Source organism: Diospyros lotus, chromosome 3, assembly GCF_014633365.1.
Source record: "Diospyros lotus cultivar Yz01 chromosome 3, ASM1463336v1, whole genome shotgun sequence".
NCBI classification, from domain to species: domain Eukaryota; kingdom Viridiplantae; phylum Streptophyta; class Magnoliopsida; order Ericales; family Ebenaceae; genus Diospyros; species Diospyros lotus.
The window spans coordinates 1,002,615-1,022,041 of NC_068340.1; the positions used below are offsets into that span (position 1 = coordinate 1,002,615).

Genomic DNA, 19,427 nt, shown 5'->3' on the forward strand with positions numbered 1-19,427 from the left:
ATTCAGTTGAGTTTTTAATTATTTTAATTTAATTTAATCTTATTTAAAAAATTAAAATAATTGAATAGACCTAAATCTTTACGCTCAAAATTTTAATTAATTAAGAAATTATTCTTGTTCAAGTAACATCGTACTTAATCAAGTAACTAAATACTTTAATTGAGTAATAATTTTTTGACAAAAATATTAATCTCTATACTTAATTTATTAATCAACTATGAGAAATTTTTTAATCGAATAATATCATTCTTGTTAAATATTTTTAATTGTGTATTGTTTTTTTATTAAAATATGCTTAGAAAAGTTAATCAAGTAAAAATTATTCTTAATCAATTAATATTTTTTTTATTTGAGCATTAATTATTCTTACTTAAGTAATAATTATTTTTTGAATTACTTTTATCTATTTGCACTTTATTATTTTTTATTTATCATTTTTTTTATTTTTTTCAATTTTAGCAACTATTCGATCAATTCAGTTCAGTTATTCAATTCAGTTCAGTTATTGAAAATTACTCGCTATATTCAATTTGAGCAATTCAATTAGTAATTGATTTGACCCAATACTCACATCTTTCTTTATATATATACATATAAATATGCATTAATTTCAGGGATGGGTTATAAAAGACACAAATAATATAATGCTCACTTAAATATTAAACCCTATTCACTATCTATTTTTATTATTTATTTGATAATTTAATAATAAAACTAAAAGTGATTAGAGAGTTCAAATTTTAATTTAAATTAAAAATTTAGTTTGGTCTCCAATTTACCCAAAGGTTTTTTGGTCTAGTCTAGTCCAATATCAAAAATCAACTAGACCGATTGGATTTTATATTCTAAAAATGATGAAAAATGCTTAAAAATTTATTGAATGTTAGATTTTGTTATTGTTTTATTTTTGTTAACTTTGATATTAAATTAAATGTTGAATTTGGTGATTGTTTAATTTGTTTCATGAAGTTAGATGTTAATTGATTTAATTTAAAATGTTGCACCATATTGATAGTTGAAAGCTAATTCTTATTTAGATTTCATTTTTTTAAGAATTTTTTTGTTTGAATGATATATATATGTATACTTTTTAAAATTTTATATTCAAAAAATATATATCAAATTAGTCGCCACTACTTTGGATCAAATTTGATTATTTCGATTAGATTCTCACCCTTATTAGTTTGGTCTTTAGTCTAGGAGTCTAAAATTTTGAAGAAGGCAATTTTGATTCCATTTGAATTAAATGAACAATATTATATATAATGTTTTATATATTTTTATTTTTCTTACTTCCCAATTTAGGGTGTAAGAAATGGAAGAAAAAAGATTTGTTAATATATATTTTTTTATTTTGAGTATATTACCTTTATTATTAAATTTAAATTTTCATGTTTGTTTGTTTACTTTAAAGTAAAAAGGTATACTTACAAAAAAAAAAATTCATTTTATTATTTCATCCTATGACAGAAAAATTTTTGGGAGTGGCGTTTCGACGTTTTTGAAACCTGTTTTCAAAATGGCAAGAAACGTTTTTGGGTCACTTTTGTAATTTAAAAAAAAATTATGACTATTTTATAATATTAAAAAAAATATATTTTCGATTTGAAAACGCATTTTTACCACGAGTATGAATGAAATCTTTTTTCATATCTAGCTTAAAATTTGTATTTTTTTTAGGATTTGTTTTAAAAATTTGTTTGATTATATTATGAAATTTATTGAATAATTATTTTTTTAAATTTTTTATATTAAAAATGATATTTATAAAAATGTCAATAGATATATCTTTTTATTTACACATTTTTTGTGTTTTTTATTTTTTTTAAAAATAACGTTTCTTTATTTCTATTTCATATAATATTCGTTTTCTATTTTTATTTTCATGTAACCTAAGTTTCACCCATTTTAATTATCCATTAAAACAAATTATTTTATTCTTTTTTTATTTTTTTGGTAGTTTAATTAAGTAAAAAAAGAAAATAGTGGTTATTTCAAGAAAGTTTAGGGATTTATTTGAAAAGAATAAATATCAAAAGGTGTTAAAGCTAAAAAACCAAAATTTAGAAGTTGCATAGGCAATTTACTTAACACAGTCTCATAATTATTTTAAACAAATTTAAATACTATTTTTAAAAAGTAAAATTTAAAAAATGCGAGGACTAAAAATTCAAACTCTAAGGAATATATTATCAATTTATTAATTTTATTTTATCAAAATAAAGGGCATAAAGTGAAAACTAGCGATAGTTTCAGGTGTCTAGTGTAATTAACCAAAGTAAAATCATCAGCTGGCGGACGCATCTGCACGAGGAGCGAGCGAGTGAAAACCCGTTTAACTCGATATTTCTCTACGTCTCCGTCTCCATCTCCATCTATTAAAAAGCAGCAGTCCGTCCATTCATTCATTTGTTTTTTGATAATCGGAGGACCCTTCCATCTTGGGAGAGTTTGGCAGAGAGAAACTGAGATTGGTTTAGCTCTCATCTGGTAATCAGAGATGCATTTCCTTTTGTTTTTGGATCTTCATTCGTTAGAATTTCAGCCCGCTAGCTAGGCTTTTCGATCTGTTTTCTGATGTCAAAATATACCCAAACTTGATTTTCCATATCATTTTGGGCAGCGTCGCAGGGTTTTTTTTTTTTTTGAATCTTCGTTCGTTGAATTTTGTTGCCACATCTTAGATCTGCGAGCCTGTCGATTCAAATTTTATTGAATTGTTCGATTGACATTCAAGACGATACGGAATTTCATATATAATAGTCAAATTACAAATCTCATGGTTATTCTTGACTGGATTTTAATTTTTTTTCTTGTTCAGATCTCTCGTTCTTTTATATTCAGAATATTGAATAATTCATTTATGGTTTGTATGCTAGTTTGTAGGCTTGGATTTTTACCTTATTGTACTTTGATCTTAGTTAGTCGGCAGGTTTAGTTCGATAATCTGTTGGGATCTCGTTCAATGGGATCCAGCATTTGGCTTCTGGGCATTTCGGCTGTGTTTGGGAGAGATTTAGGAATGGAATGGATTACAAATGGATGGGATGGAAATGAAGGAAATGGAATGAAAGATTATTTCACTTTGTTTTGGAAAAGATGGGATGAAAAGTAATGTAGACCAAATATGCTCATTTGGAGGAGATTAGATGGAAACGGGTTCCATCCCATCTCTTTCTATTCCATTACTAATAGGCTTCCCCAAAAAAGAGAGTATTACCATCCCTCATCATTCCGTCCAATTCCATTACTTTCCACTCTCCCAAACCACACCCCTGGATCAGCTTCTTTTTTTTTTGGAATCGTTGGAGTTTGTACCTGTGATGATTATTCTATTTAGTTTGGTAGAGATTGTGGGCCTGGTACATTGTGTTTCTTAATTCTTGTAAATGTATTTCTTGCTAGATGAATAACTAGATCACGCTTAGGTTTCAGACTTTGTTTCATTCTATATTATTATTATTTTTCTAATTGCATGTAAAGCAATGTTCTAAAACGTGCTAGGCGCTAGTCGGGCGTCAGATTGGGGCCTCTTACCTAGGATGCCTAGGCAGGGCCTAGGCGGACTTTTTTTTTTTTTTTAATTTTTGATGTAATTTCATGTCATTTTTAGATAAATCAAAGTTAAAAGACAAATGAAACTTATATATTATATATATATAAACAGATCAGATGGATTGATTGGCAGAAAAAAAAAAATATATATATATATATATAAATGGTGCCAAGGCGTTGTTTTGTGTTTTGACAGCCTAGGCCCCACCTGGGCGGCTGCCTAGACCTGATTAATTGTGCCTGGCACCTAGGATGCCAACTTGCATGTATTCGTGGCGGCAAGGGTCAGTCGAACTCTTAGGCCGCCGCATTTTAGAACACTGATGTAAAGATCATTTCTTCAGATAGTGCTCCTACTTTTGAGACACTTCCTCAAAATTACACGTCAAACTTTTGCTTTTCTAATGTTTCAGGTCAATACTTGTTACCGCATCGAATACGCTCCTTAATCTCTTTTCATCTTGTCATGATTATTGTAGAGCATTTTCAGGTCTTATATCATATCAACTCTTGCATTCTGCATTTCAGGCCAATCATGCTTTTCACTTCTAAGTTTGTTACAAAATTGAGTCCTTTTTGTAATTTATCATCCAAAAGTTCAAGTGCTGAAAAGTTAACGCCATCTTTTGTATTTAGCCTCTGATTGTTCTTTGAATAATACAATTTGTACTGCTAGATCACTGCTGGGCGTTTTTGGTTGAAAACTTGTGACTATGGGCCATTTGGCAGTTCAGATAAAGTACTTTGGTTGATTGAAATTTATGCCTACACTTTTGTGATGTTGGAGTTTGCAGAAACAAAATGGGGCTGTCTTTCACCAAGCTTTTCAGTCGGCTGTTTGCAAAGAAAGAGATGCGCATACTGATGGTGGGTCTAGATGCAGCTGGTAAGACAACTATTCTATACAAGCTAAAGCTGGGAGAAATAGTCACCACAATTCCGACCATTGGTAAGTTCTTGTGAAGTTAAGATTTCCTGATTGCTAACTGTTTCATCTAATGACACATTTTCTTATTCAACTGTCTTTGCCAAAGAGTTAATTATGTCCTACTCAAAGGTTGTTTTTGCCAACCATAGCTTTGAATGGGATATTTTTTTTCTGTCATGTGATGTAGCCAACCTACCCAGTTGGATTAAGGCTTTTTGTGGTTGTCATTGTTGTTTTACCTCTCATGTTATGCCAACACTAATTAAGTCCTTCGTTTTATGAAAGCCAATTCTTTAATGGAGAGTAATTCTTCTCTGCCCTACTAATTTATTACTTGGTCAGGATTTAACGTGGAGACTGTGGAGTATAAGAACATTAGCTTTACTGTTTGGGATGTTGGTGGCCAGGACAAGGTATGTAGGCTTAATTATTCTTAGATGTTAACAAAGAAATTTGATGTGAGTTGCCAAGCTTATCTTTAATTTGGATCGCTATTCTGCAGTTAGGTTTCATTACACTTCTGCAATGAGATTATAGGATAGGAAGTAGTTTTAATGGTATCAGCTCAACTCCATCCAATGTATACTAAAGAATCATCAACTGATATTTGAAGTATCAGTTTGTTCTTTCAGCAGCTAGGCAACCAACCGTGTATTAATTGATCTTCCATTGCAAATGTCGTGTTCAATGTGTCTAAGCCAGTTCAATATATAGATAAAAATCAGTTTATTGTTAAAGAATAGTTATGTACAATTCATCAACATGATGTTGCATGCTGCTTCTTTTTTTTTTTTTTCCTTTCTTTCTTTGAACAAGTTAAAGAATACTAAATTTTGTCTTTACAAGCAATTTCTCCCTTCTTTTTTGTCTGATTGACAAGTTTTGCTCATTATTAGATGAGGTATTATAGTCTGGTTGACAAGTTTTGCTCATTTTTTTTTTCCTTTCTTTTTTTGAACAAGTTAAAGAATACTAAATTTTGTCTTTACAAGCAATTTCCCCCTTCTTTTTTGTCTGGTTGACAAGTTTGCTCATTATTAGATGAGGTATTCTAGTTTCAGGCTCCTTTGCATTTTTTCGAGTCTGCTTGTTTGCCACCATTTCTGGTAAATGGCAAGTTAAAATTTGCTTGTCTAAGTATGAGTAGTTAATGGGCACTTTAGTTCTCTCCATTTGGTAATTGGACAATGCCCAGCAGATGCTCAATCATTTTAAGGCTCTGATTATGGAAGGAGTGTTTAGTGGGTTTCACCCTATAATGGGTGCATGCTCTGTTGCTCCTATGATCTCACACCTGAATCCCGCATTACTAGAAAGATTAAAATTTGATCTAGGGGAAACCAGTCTGCCAAACATGAGAAAAAATGACTGAAACTTTGTTGTTAAGAAACTGCAGTTGCTAGTATGTCACTTTGGAGGATTCAGTTAGTGTCAATTAGCCCTCAACACAACAGATAAAATTAGCTTATTGACTGGCTTAGCTCCTCTGCCAATGCTCCTTCTTCATGTTCTTCTTTTCAACCATAACATGGTGGAATTTTAAATTGCTAGACAATTTAGGCATGTTTTCTCAATTTATGCATCTTAGTTAGAAATGTAAACATCTAAATGTGCTTGCATAATTTATGCTCAAGAATAGATGCATTGGCCTGGTGATGGTTTGATATAGTGGACATACTATGCTAAAAGTACACACAGCAACAATTTTGTACTCTTCATTGGTTATCTAGGGGATAGGGAAATGCCCCTTGGTGGCCGATATTTTGAGTTGAAAATTGGAGTTTTCATGATCTTGTCTAAATTCATGCTGTATAGCACGAACACCCTACAGCGCTGTGCATGGGCTCTTCATTGCTTTGTGAAACCCGTATCAGAACTTGATCATTGGCACAGATATGGGCATACACTGACATGTTCAGTACATTTAAAGTTAACAAGTATGTTAGCTAAGGAACTCTTTTTTTTACATGAAATATTTACAAGTCATTTATTCTATGCATAGAAAAGCTCTTCCTAAATGTCATTCTGCTTTTACTATTAAATAAATCAGACACTGATGCCTACACTCCTGGCTGAGTCATATAATAGCTTAAGAGGCTTTATCGTGACCTAAAAAATATTGCCGCATGTGGTGCGGGCGATGCTTGTGGGCCATCAAGTGCAGATTGTTCCACTTGTGCCTGTCTTTTTAAAATCTATTTTCTATTGATGTATAAACTCAGGGAAACTTTTCTGATCTGTAATTTCTCATGGTTGACCATCATCTAGATACTTGAGAGTTCTATATAAATTTGATAGCTATATGGTGCTCAATCAACTGTGTGGATGACTGTATAACATTGTTTCTACAGATCCGGCCTTTGTGGAGACATTACTTTCAAAACACACAGGGACTTATCTTTGTGGTTGATAGCAATGACCGAGATCGTGTGGTTGAAGCAAGGGATGAGCTGCATAGAATGTTAAATGAGGTAGGAGAGAGTTTCTGATTTCAATGGTTGGGTGCATGCATGCAAGATAAGTTAGTACTGTAAATGAGTTGGAGGGACTTGTCCACTGGCTCTTTGGTAATTAAAACTGGTTGGCTAAGTGCAGGATGAGCTGAGGGATGCTGTCCTACTCGTATTTGCTAACAAGCAAGATCTTCCAAATGCAATGAATGCTGCTGAGATAACTGATAAGCTTGGCCTTCACTCCCTCCGTCAACGTCACTGGTAAATGAAATATTGCATCTCTGTTTCTTGGACTGGGCCCCTTGCCCTGTTAGTAATGTTATAAGCACTGGGATAGCATGACAACTTAGACAAATTGAGTTTAAACCTCATTTTTTTTTCTTTCTTTCTTTCTTTCTTTCTTTTTATGATTTGTTGGATGCTTTAGGTACATCCAGAGCACGTGTGCCACTTCTGGGGAAGGACTGTATGAAGGACTGGACTGGCTCTCAAACAACATTGCAAATAAGGTCTTAAAGTCATGAACAACATAATTCTGACATTATGACATTATCTCCCACTTTTTATGCGGATTTTCATTTGCTCCCTGTTAATTTCTTTGGCTTTGCATCATGTACAGGCATAGACAGCTTGGATGGAGGAGGATATTGATCCCGTGGTAGTACTTAAATAGAGAGTTAAAAATATTTCCTCGGTGTTGTGATATTCAACATTGTCAATTTGTCACCTACTTTACCATGAGAGGGCTTTTTTTTTTTTTTTCTGGTGCAAACATTATCAACTCTTGCTTGTAGTTCCAGTAATATTTGGTCAATATTTTATTCTTCCTAGTTTATATTATATAGTTTGGTGGTTTCATTATAATTTTAATATGTTGTCCGTGAATGAGGTGGGTTGCGGAGGCAAAGAGGCCAGGGTATTATATATTTCCTAGCTTGAAATGGGCTTCAGTTTTGACAGTTTAATTTCACCCCTTTACAGCCATACCATATATATTGTTAATTAATAAAAGCTTTCATTTTTATTAACCAATTTCCATAATAACTCACTTCCCCTTTAAAAGGTACAGCCTACAAACACGACCCACTTTGTACTTGTCAAGCAGCAGGAGGTTGATGATTAATTATTTAAAAATTCTTTTTTTTTCCACTGCTTTAAAAACAACATAATAGCTAGCCACCTAAATCTAACCGCAGGCTTACCACTACCTAGTTATGTGGGATATTATCTTGTTTTATTTTTGGCTATTAATGTGTTGTAGAACAAACTAACAAATTACGAAACAATCGAATCAAATCAGATCCGAAGTGGGCACTTTTCTTCATGGAATTGCAATATTCGCGTCTTTATTCCTTGTTGGCAAATGAAGCTAAGGATCTTGGCTTTTATACATGTAAATTGGTAGACACTCATCAGATCTTCAGTATAAATAACGATTGAATCGCTCATGTATTGGCTAATTGATGCCCACAAGTGCCAGCAGTACTTTAGACGTACGAGACACCATAGATTTGACACAGACACGTCCATGATCATGAATGATCCCTCGTACAAGTGACAAACTAAACAGTAGTTAGTAGTAGTAAATGTCAAGCCGCTGAAGGGGCGGTCACATATTGGACGGCTGCGCCAGCCTCCGACATTGCTGCGGCTATCAGCGGCTGCAACTTCACAGGCTCCACCGTCGCATGGCCGCCTCCGTCGGCCACCGCACGAGCAGCTGCAGCAGGTTTCTTGTAATCCAAGGAGTCGTCGTTGTAGATGTCCCACCATTTCTTCACCAGCATCTTGATGTCCTCCCTCTGCATGTTCTCTTCCTTCCCTGTATACCTCCATGGCTTCGATCCCTGCTTATAATAATAAGCATTTCCTTTTCAAGTTAAGCAAAATCAATGGTATATTGCCAACCAAAGTGATGACCATGATGATGATCCATCGATCGATCGATTCACCATGTACATAAGCAAGCGTACGTACCGCAGCGCAGTAGTGCACAACTTTCACTTGATCAAGCTCTACATTCTCCGGATGCCGCCACAGCATTGCCAGAACCAGGTTGTAGATCAGAGGAATGGGCTTGTAGATATCCCTGAAATACATGTTCAAAAAGTCCTGCAAAATTAATGACACCACATCACCAATTAGTAATCCGATCGATGAATGAACTCTATTAATTGTGGAAATGGAATGGCATTTGGTGATTACTTGCTCTGCAAAAGGAGTAGGCGGCGTGGCCTTGAGCGTGGCCAAGAGATTGTGATAGGCGGAGAGGCTGGGTTCGAACACGAACATGCCGGCGTTGAAGTAGAGAGATGGGGACTGACCCATCTCCGCCGGCCACTTCACCTTCTCCGGCCGCTGTTGGCAGTATCCGATCTTGTACTGCGGAGTGTGGCTCCACGTTTTCTCGCAGAAGCAGTCCATCACGGCGTAGAAATAACCGTCCGGCAAGTCGAAGAGGTGGTCAATGTTATCAAAAACTTGGATATCCCCGTCCAGGTATATCATCTTGCTGTACTCTACAAACTGCATTCCCACACCAACAAAAACGAAAGATTCCGATCGATTAGCAATACTAAAAGAAGTCCATCTTTAGAAGTAATAATAATGATAAAACACCCATCAAACGAAGATAACAATTTCGACGTAGGCCATGTGACACGTAGAAGACACGTGCAATTATACGGTGAGACGAGGAAGGAAGGAAATTACAGCTCGGATTGTACCTCCCAGATACGAAGCTTAGAGTAGTTGATGACGTAGTAGGCCATAGCGAACTGGGTCTGGTTCTCTGGCGGGTACACAGGCTCGATCTCCCTGACGATGCAGCCCTGGGCCTCCAGCATGCGGCGGTGCTCCTCCGGGACGTCCGGCAGAACCGCCACAACAAGGGGGTAGGACGTCTTCACCTTCCTAAGTCCCTTCGCCAGCCCAACGACCCCTTTCACGTAGTCTCCGTTCCCAGCCAAGAACGTGACATACGCTCTGCTCGGCGACGCCGTCACGGTCTTGCCAAAGGCAGGGGATTTGCCAACCATTTCCGGAGCCATAGCAAACCTCAAGCGAACCTTTTTGTATGTATATAAATTTACAGAGAGGGGGGGCGCTTCAATTTGAGTGGCAACAATTGGAGGATGGTCGAGAGGGCTTCCTGGTTACTAGGAAGACGAGACGAAGAGGCGTTTATATAGACTGAAGTGTGATCATCCGGTGATTTTGGGTTGAGTGCCGACACGTGTCTGATGGTTCGATCCGACGGCTGACAGTGGGGTTCCCAGAAAGTTCTTGCAGAAAACTAGATTTTGATAAAGAAAGCATGGAACACACTAGAAGCTCTCCGGAGGTGCTGTTCGGTAATCGCACCTGGACTTTGTCACAGCTCACGGGTCAATCCATCTTTTCCTTTCATTTGACTCAAAACACTTTTGAAATCTTGGGAGTCAAGAGACTCAAGACGCTTCTAGCTAATACTCTCTCTATCTCTCCTCGCTCCAAACATCTGGCTGAGTCTTCATTTTCGGATCTTCTACTAAGCTCTGTGGGCCCAGTTACAACTTTTTAAACAATTTGGGCCTATGTAGGCTCATTATGGGCCTACCGAACAGTGGGGCCGTGTCGGCCATTTGGAATACTTGGGCTCATTCTTAAACACAGTGGATCGTTATGCTGGGTTATGTTCCGAGGGTAATATTAATAAAAATTATTTAATAATTAAGTATATTACTATATTTATAAATATTATAAATACGTAACAAATATTTAATTAACAAAGTTGGATTGCACGAGGCCTCATAACCAAAAATAAAGAAAAAAACATAATTATAACATGAATATTGTCGATGTTCAATTTCAGCCGACTCTGATTCGTTTTTGGGCCGCGGTAAGTCCAAAGTGCAAAAAAAGAAGAAAACAAAAGATCTCGAAAGTGAATCGACACCAGAATTTTTACATGGTTCGGTCAAAACGGTACCTACTCCACGACCGCACTCTGATCATTCCTTAAAATGACGGTATCTGATTATTCTCCTTATCCCCTCATGATATCTACAATTCTCATTTATATTGAGGGACTTTTACAATTTAGATAACATATAGAAATACAATGATTGTGTAATGGGGGACAAACAGCCCTTATCTTTTACACAAAACCTGGAGTGAGATCCTCATTACAAGGGGTATGGACGACTATTGTAGGTAAAGTGAATAGTCCCTACCTCTAACTTCTCAACAGCTTTACCACTTATGCGAGCTGATGATTTTAGCCCAGCGACCTAGGTGGTACAACGAACTGAGGGTTTTATAGCGAGCTTGTTAGTCGATCGTCAAGAGCTCGCTAGGGGATTTATCAGGAGCTCGCAAGGTACTTGCTTTATGGGTTTCGAGCTTCGGTGGTGTATGAATTTTGCTTGACGAGGTTATCGAGATTTTTCAAGCTCTGGGTGATTGGACCGGCCCATTGGACTAAGCCTGGCCCCTAAAAGGGGTGATGTGAGAATAGCGTATAACAAATATATATATCACCACCAATTCGTAGGGATGATGAAATATAAATATATATATATATAGTAGTTTTCATTTTGAAAAATAATATCTTTGTAATACTTTTAGATAAAAAAATATTATCAAAAATCATCTTCTAACAACTTTGTTACCATTATATATATGCAAGACATATATAAATATTAAAACAATTAATTAAATGATCAACAACCATAATCACTCAATCAATCATATATAATTGCTGTTTGGTGGGTTGGAAGGTGCTTATTTGCTGCTGCTGCTGCTGCTGGTGGCTTGTAATTATAAAGTTGCTGTTCTAATTGATTATTTAATTAACAATCTTATACGGCAGGGAGTTTGACATGCGCCCCCACCAAACGTATATATATATTTCTTTCCATTTATAATTAAATATAATTAATTCTATGTCCCAATTATATATTAATTATTAATTATTGGGAAACCCTAGCTAATTAACTATATATTATTCTCTAAATAATAATAAATTAATATACTTATTTTTAGATAAAATATTATATATTTAATATATCTTATTTTCAAAATTCAAACAATTGATTTTATTAGTTTATTAAATAGTTAATTCAAACACAATATATCTATCTATCATTAGTTAATAAAAAATATTTAAATACTAAAAATCCTAATTAAATATAAGGACGTTATTACTTAAACCAGTATCTTTAATTATTATATATATATGTATAACTGTTGGGTCTTCCGTTTAATTTGCAGCAATTTGCGAGCTCTTTGCATGTGCTCCATCGATCGATCGTCGATCCTTCAAACACTTTGCCTATTGCCTCCATGCAGTTTTAATTAAATAAACATTAATATTGATTGACTTGAGTTGAGTATACAAAATTTTGTAAGATAATGAGATGATAATATATAGGTGTAATAAAGTCGAATTGACACCTAGCTAGCTAGGTGATCAATTCAGGCGACGGAGCCGCCCCACGTGGAAGCAGGCAGGCAGGCAGCTAGACGAAAAAGAAAGGGGCGTTTGTCGGAGAAAGATCAAAGGAGGGAAATGGAATGGGGACAAACGGCAGCTAACTCTGCCTAAAAAGTCAATCTCAAACGCTATTTAGATACCCATCTGTACATGTATGTCTCATCTGTATATATATAGTAAGACTTCTTGAAGCTAGCGTGTGATGGATCATCCCTGCAAAGTTAAAACCAAACCACATATATTAATTCTGTGTATTTAGCTTCCTACTGCACCTTAAGTCGATCCCTTCTTAAGGTACACACACATATATATATATATACATACATACACTTAAAAGAGTTTTGAGTTTGAATATGGTTGTGGCTCCTCCAACAAGTCCGTTAATATTAAGGACTAATACTAAGAAGACGAGGGCCGTTGGGAACATTCCTCCCACAGTTGATCTGTCTCTTGAGAGGTCTCTCTTGTCCCAGAAAATCGTGGAAGCATGTGAAGAATTTGGCTTCTTCAAGGTGGTCAACCATGGCTTTCCTCGGCACATCATTGCCAGCATGGAAAGGGAAGCGGCTGATTTCTTTGCCCGGCCGGCTTCCCTGAAGCAGCAGGCTGCTGCTCGTCCCCCGACTCCCTTCGGCTATGGCTGCAGAAATATCGGCTTCAACGGCGACATGGGCGAGCTCGAGTATCTTCTTCTCCACGCCAACCCACACTCCGTCTCTCAGGGGTCTCACGCTATCTCCGCCAACCCAACAAAGTTCAGGTATCTATCGATCTATCAATCATGAAACTTGATGATATATATAATTAAGATAATAATTTTACATATATATATATATATGTATATAGAAATCCCATTGTTGCTCCTTCTCTTCCCACTGTTGCTCCTACTCTCCCCATGCATTTTGAGTTTTGAAGCATTCCATATATATACATATATATATCATGCATGAGAATATATATATATATATATATGATATATCCCTTATCATCATAGTATATTATATATATTACAAGTTGAAGGGAGGGTGCCAAAGCTAGTAGTACGTACTGAATATATATGGATCGTATTACGTGTTACACAGATATATTATTGGTTTGTTGGAAATTAAGTATTAATTGGGAAAAATGGGGAATTCATTGGCATAATATACCTGTAAACATATATGCAGCTGTGCAGTGAATGAATACATAGAAGCGGTGAGGCAGCTGGGCAGTGAAATTCTTGATCTAGTGGGTGAAGGACTACTGTTAGAAGACAAATGGGCGTTGAGTAGGCTCATCACAGACGTCCACAGCGACTCCTGCTTCAGGCTCAATCACTATCCTCCTCCTCCTCCTCCTCCTGCTCCTCCTCCTCGTACTAATATTATTACTGCTACTCCTCCCGAACGTACGGGATTTGGGGAGCATTCTGACCCTCAGATCTTGACCCTCCTCAGATCCAACGACGTCGGAGGCCTTCAAATTTGTTTGGACGATGGCTTGTGGGTCCCTGTGCCTTCTGACCCCACTCAGTTCTGCGTCTTTGTGGGGGACGCTTTGCAGGTGGGTAATCAACTACTAAAATTAATTAATTAAGCTTCTTAATCAACCCATCCACACGCACACGTATATATTCCTGGTTGTGAGTTGTTTGGTGTGTTGATGAATGAAGGCGATGACAAACGGGCGGTTTGTGAGCGCCAGACACAGAGTGGTGGTGGGCAAAGGCAAGGGCAAGGGCAGACAGTCGATGTTGTATTTCGGGGCTCCCCCGCTGAACGCATGGATTTCGGCTCTGCCGGAGATGCACTCACACAGGCACACCCCCATTATTCAGTACAAGCCCTTCACTTGGGCTCAATTCAAGAAGGCTGCCTACTCTCTGCGTTTAGGAGATCCCCGTCTCCACCTCTTCAAGGCCACTCCCCCTCCTCCTCCTCCTCATCCTAATAATTAACGGGAATTAGTACTCTTGTTCAGAGATCAGATGTTTGCTGGAATTAGTTTGTTTATATCTGATGTTTGAAAATTGCAAAATGTCTTCTGATACTGTTTTCAACGCTATGGTTCATTGTGACAATCTCTTCCCCACGCCAAGCTCGTCGTCTTCCTTCCTTCCACCTGTCATCACTAGAGATGAAAGGTCGACAGAGAAAGAAAGACATAAGGTGAGAGATAATGAGAGAGAACTTTAAAGCACACCTTTGCCATTTTAAGAAAGTTTTTTATATTGAAATGTTGGGAAAGACAACAAAAAAATATTTCTCGATGGTTTTTACAATTTAAGTAATATTTGTTAATTAAGATATAGGTTAAAAAAAATAAAAATATTTTAAGTAAAAATATTTTTTATTATATTTATTAAATTTATTTATAAAAAAATTATGAATAAGTTATTTTGGACTTTTAGATAAATTTATCACTCTTTCACTCGAATAAATTATTTTAGACTTTATATATAAGAAAAATTGATGCATATATTCTCCTGAGTTTTTCAAAAAATTTAACAAACAGATTAATAAAATTTTGAAATATTTTTTAGACTTATTTTAATCATTTTATATCTTGATTTGAAAAGTATTCCAACCATATTTTAATACAGTTTATCTTACTCATTTGAATAAATGCTCTAATATCCTAATATTTTAAGAATAATAATAATTATTTTTTTATTTAAAATATTTTTTGACATCTATTACAGATTATAATTGAGAAAAATAATGGGTTTAGAGTTAGTAGGCTAAATTGAAAAAATAAATGATAAGTAAATGGGCTTAGAGTTAGTGGGCTAAGTTGGAAAAAATACAAAGTTAAGTAAATTGGTTAAGAAAATAGGTTTAAAATTAATGAACTAAATAAAAGAATAATCTATTCAAAATAATATTTAGTGAAAAATAATTAAGGTGACAAAATAATTAAAGATAGTGGGTGAAATAATTGAGAAATTTGAGAGACAAAGTAGAGTGTGGAGAAATAATTAAAAATTATGGGTAAGATTTGGTGAAAAATAATTAAGAAATGTGAAACAATAATTAAATATAATGGGTGAAATAATTGAGAAATATGAGAGACAAAGTAGAGTGTGGACAAATAATTAAAGACAATGGGTGAAATAATTGAGAAATGTTGGAGACAAAATAGGGTGTGCACAAATAATTAAAAATTATAGGAGAGATTTAGTAAAAAATAATTAAGAAATGTGACAAAATAATTAAAGATAAAAGGTGAAATAATTGAAAAATATGGGAGACAAAGTAAGGTGTAGACAAATAATCAAATATAATAGGTGAAATAATAGAGAAGTATGGGAGACAAAGTAGGGTGTGGACAAATAATTGAAAATTATGGGAGAAATTTAGTAAAAAATAATTAAAAAATGTGACAAAATAATTAAAGATAGTGGGTCACTATAATTATGTTAAGGTTAATTTAACCTTCTATAAATAGAGGAAAATTAAAAGGTTTGAGAACCTAAATTAGAGAGAGAAATGTTGTAAGAAGAAAGATTTGAGAGTGAGAGAGAGATTTGAAAAATGGAAAGAAATAAATAGAAAAAAAAGAAAATATAGAGAAAAATCTTATAGGTTAGGTTTAGTAGTTCGTGTGAAAATTTATGGTAGAATGCATTGTTAGATATGCAAACCGAGGATTTGTTGTAGTATAGAAGAATATCGAATCGCTCCGCAAGAAGGTAAGTTATCTTAAAATTTTTTAAAAATATGAGAATGATGTTTTAAAATTATTGATGATGAAATTGAAAGAGAAATGCATGATTGGTATTTATTATGGATTTTTGAGACAATAAATGCTTGAAAATTAAAGAGAAAATGAGAAATAAATAGAACATAGATTTTGAAAATTATGAGGAAATTTCTAGGGCTTAGGAATATTATTTTAGGAATTATTATGAAGAGAAATTGAGAAAAATTTATGAGAAAATATTTATTTCATAATCTTAGGGAAATAATATGAGGCAATGGGAGAAATTAGAAAAAAATATAAATTTAATTTTTTTTAAGTAATTATGATGGTCAGGGTACGTCAAGGTTCATAATTGAGTACGATTGAAAGTCCGATGCGAATTTGAGGCAAAATTTTGCTAAGGGCAAAATTGTCTTTTTGTAAGGTAAGTGGTACTTTGCAACTGGATTTAGTTTTATGATCTTATCATGTTGTCATGCTTTATTGTGAGTATGTCATGTAGATTGCATTTACATGTTTTAATTTATGAAATATGCATATGAGTATGATGAGATTCACAGTCATACGTTGTATGGGTTTGAGATTAGGTATTGATGCCTTTACTTTGCCAATGGTGCACTCATACACCCCGGTCTGGCAAAGAGACTACAAAAATAACGTGTAATCTTAAGGTGCAATCGATCAAAATATAAAAGTTATGATGTTATGTGCATTGTATACACAATGAACATTAAATGTTTTGTTCCCTTACTTAGATTATTCATCTTCTAACTTGAGCTTTACCCCTGGAATATTCAAACGTTCCAGATGAAGATTGTAGCAAAAACGATGATGAATGAGGTATAAAATGACACTTAGCAAATTGTATGATGAGTTAAATGTATGTTATGTAACCCATGTATTTAAGTTCTGCTATTTCGAATTCTGAATGTTTTAAGAAATGATGATGTAGAACTCTATTTAGGGTTAATGTTAGTTGATAACTTATGTTATGTATTAAGTCATGTTGAGAAATTTATATTTCCGTGATATAAGAATTTATTTATGATTAATGTTATGATATTAGGTTCGATTCTAACTTCCGTTTTGTAATACCCCAAGAGCCCAAAGAAGTTAGTATATATCGAGGATAGTGTAAGGAAGGAAACAACACCAGCTAGATACCTTTTGGGCTGAATGTTGGCAAAGAACTCCCAAGTTAAGCGTGCTTGACCTGGGGTAATCCAGGAATGGGTGACCTCCCTGGGAAGTTCGTGTAGGTCCATCAGGGTAAGTTGTTCTGGTCCTTCCTATCGCTCGAACGGGATGTTACAAATGGTATCAGAGCCGACCCCCGAGCCTCTGAGCGCGGTGGTGGGGTAAACCTCAGCGAGGAAGCTGAGTCCCTAAGGGGGGTGCGTGTAGGCACCTTAGGCAAATCCCACATCGGCCATGCATCGGGGGGAGATCTGGGACCGGTTGTAAGGTCGCATGACGAGGACGTCATGTGCTCAAGGGAGGGAGAATGTAATACCCCAAGAGCCCAAAGAAGTTAGTATATATCGACGATAGTGTAAGGAAGGAAACAATATCAGCTGGATATCTTTTGGGCCGAATGTTGGCAAAGAACTCCTACGTTAAGCGTGCTTGACCTGGGGTAATCAGGGATGGGTGACCCCCTGGGAAGTTCGTGTAGGTCCATCAGGATAAGTTGTTCCGGTCCTTCCTATCGCTCGAACGTGATGTTACACGTTTGATATTTATGATGATTCTCCTTAAAGATAAATGAATGAAAATTTTGGGATGGATAAGAGTAACGATATGGTTTAGCAATAGTTTTAGAAAAAAAAAATTATTATCTCAAAATTATCCTGAATTATAGCGCACTCGAAAAACGGGGCATTACAAACGCAACCTTAAAAAGTATTTTAAGACTGTTTTATAATATTAATAAAACATTAAAAAGCCTATGCCAAGTGGATATTGTTGTTAATTTAAAAATTAAAATTATTTATCGACGGGCAGTAAGTGATAAAATTTTATAGCTTGTGAGAATTTTTTTAATAATTTTTCAAAATAAAAGACAAGTCCTTGCAATTATAAATATGGGTGGGTGTAACAAATATAAGTTAAGAAATACATTTAACAGTTTAAATTTAATTTTTTAGACAATAGTCATATAAAAATGCATTTAGGTGGAGTGATATAATTAGATAATGAATAAAATATAAAATATTAACTGTTTTGAAAAATAAAATATTAAGACAATACAAAATTAAGAAGATATTATTAAAATATAGAAAATTTCACAGAATTTTAAAAAATGCCTAATCACTTGATTGGATGAACTTTTCACTAATTTTTAATTTAATCCTGTTTTAAAAATTATTTCAATTTATGTCTAATGCTTTAAAATTAGTTACAATTATATTATAATTTACTTTGGCATATGTCTATGTTATCTATGCTAAAACGATGAGAGAAGCTGATATGTTGAAACTATGTGAAGAAGACGAACCTTGGAAGCTTGAGCTGTTTTTTTTCATTGCTCAAACGGAAAAGAAAGCAAATTAGGGTTCTTATCGTATCGATGGTAATTGAAAAATGTCGTCGTTCCTTACAAAGAAAAGGGTTAAATTTGTGTTTCAAATGGTGCTATTTTAAAGTTTTGAATGAATTGGTTTGACAAATCAGTATTGAAACATATCAATGTGTCAGGTCATCTTGCTATGTCGCCAAAGATATATATGGCAAAGTAAATTAGGATATAATTACAACAAATCTTAAAGTATTATACATAAATTAAAATACTCTTAAAATAAGATTAAATAAAAAATTAACAAAAATTCAAGATATATTTTGAGATTATCGTCTTTGCGCGGTTCCTCACTTATGTTCTCGATTTCGATAAAGAAAATAAATCGTAGGTGGAGATTTTACTTCACTGCGCAGTTGTGAAGTATGAAAACGGCTTGGAGGCGTCGTTTCGGTGTTTTTGAACTGTTTCCCATTTCGAAAATGAGAAAAACGGCCTAAAACTTTTTTGGGCCATTTGTGTAATTTTTAAAAAGTTTCGGGCCGTTTCAGAATTTAAGAAATGTAGCTGAAAACGCGTTTCCAACCAGAAATGCATTTCTACGCCCAATTAGGTTGCACATATCCCCAACTTCCTCATTTCTTTTTCGGGCGCCCAACTAGTTATATATATTTATGTATATATATGCAAAGTTAAGTAATTAGTAACTTAATAACATATATATATATGTATATATATTTTTAATACATTATAAAATTTATGTTTATTATTTTTCTTTGAATAATTTTTTATATTAAAAATTATATTTATAAAAAA

General features: G+C 34.5%; 3 protein-coding genes across 4 annotated transcripts; 2 read left to right on the plus strand and 1 right to left on the minus strand.

The window, feature by feature from the left end:
* The first annotated feature begins 2,322 nt into the window (after nucleotides 1–2,322).
* LOC127796692 (ADP-ribosylation factor) lies at nucleotides 2,323–7,776 on the plus strand. 2 transcript variants are annotated; one of them, XM_052328981.1, is made up of 7 exons: nucleotides 2,323–2,490; nucleotides 4,350–4,504; nucleotides 4,826–4,896; nucleotides 6,835–6,954; nucleotides 7,079–7,197; nucleotides 7,364–7,445; nucleotides 7,556–7,776. In XM_052328981.1, the coding sequence occupies exons 2-7, from the start codon at nucleotides 4,357–4,359 to the stop codon at nucleotides 7,559–7,561; spliced, it is 546 nt and encodes a 181-aa protein (XP_052184941.1). In that variant the 5' UTR covers nucleotides 2,323–2,490; nucleotides 4,350–4,356; the 3' UTR covers nucleotides 7,562–7,776. The 2 variants fall into 2 exon arrangements, with proteins under 2 accessions (XP_052184941.1, XP_052184942.1); XM_052328982.1 differs by having other exon boundaries at nucleotides 2,336–2,490; nucleotides 4,343–4,504.
* A 579-nt stretch (nucleotides 7,777–8,355) lies between these two features.
* LOC127796693 (galactinol synthase 2) lies at nucleotides 8,356–10,082 on the minus strand. The gene is made up of 4 exons (XM_052328983.1): nucleotides 9,663–10,082; nucleotides 9,142–9,462; nucleotides 8,914–9,048; nucleotides 8,356–8,783 (listed from the first exon to the last, which is right to left on the minus strand). The coding sequence occupies exons 1-4, from the start codon at nucleotides 9,984–9,986 to the stop codon at nucleotides 8,526–8,528; spliced, it is 1,038 nt and encodes a 345-aa protein (XP_052184943.1). The 5' UTR covers nucleotides 9,987–10,082; the 3' UTR covers nucleotides 8,356–8,525.
* A 2,556-nt stretch (nucleotides 10,083–12,638) lies between these two features.
* Nucleotides 12,639–14,385, plus strand: LOC127798061 (gibberellin 2-beta-dioxygenase 2-like). The gene is made up of 3 exons (XM_052331359.1): nucleotides 12,639–13,172; nucleotides 13,582–13,957; nucleotides 14,067–14,385. Exons 1-3 carry the CDS (start codon nucleotides 12,766–12,768, stop codon nucleotides 14,349–14,351), a joined length of 1,068 nt encoding a protein of 355 aa, XP_052187319.1. The 5' UTR covers nucleotides 12,639–12,765; the 3' UTR covers nucleotides 14,352–14,385.
* Nucleotides 14,386–19,427: the final 5,042 nt, after the last annotated feature.

Excerpts from the sequence above, each read along its gene's own strand:
- LOC127796692 (XM_052328981.1), top strand. The coding sequence starts at position 4,357 with ATGGGGCTGTCTTTCACCAAGCTTTTCAGTCGGCTGTTTGCAAAGAAA. Across the intron at positions 4,505-4,825 it reads CACCACAATTCCGACCATTG|GATTTAACGTGGAGACTGTG; the intron begins GTAAGTTCTTGT and ends TTACTTGGTCAG. Across the intron at positions 4,897-6,834 it reads ATGTTGGTGGCCAGGACAAG|ATCCGGCCTTTGTGGAGACA; the intron begins GTATGTAGGCTT and ends TTGTTTCTACAG.
- LOC127796693 (XM_052328983.1), bottom strand. The coding sequence starts at position 9,986 with ATGGCTCCGGAAATGGTTGGCAAATCCCCTGCCTTTGGCAAGACCGTG. Across the intron at positions 9,049-9,141 it reads CTACTCCTTTTGCAGAGCAA|GACTTTTTGAACATGTATTT; the intron begins GTAATCACCAAA and ends TTAATTTTGCAG. Across the intron at positions 8,784-8,913 it reads TTGTGCACTACTGCGCTGCG|GGATCGAAGCCATGGAGGTA; the intron begins GTACGTACGCTT and ends TATTATAAGCAG.
- LOC127798061 (XM_052331359.1), top strand. The coding sequence starts at position 12,766 with ATGGTTGTGGCTCCTCCAACAAGTCCGTTAATATTAAGGACTAATACT. Across the intron at positions 13,173-13,581 it reads GCCAACCCAACAAAGTTCAG|CTGTGCAGTGAATGAATACA; the intron begins GTATCTATCGAT and ends ACATATATGCAG. Across the intron at positions 13,958-14,066 it reads TTGTGGGGGACGCTTTGCAG|GCGATGACAAACGGGCGGTT; the intron begins GTGGGTAATCAA and ends TGATGAATGAAG.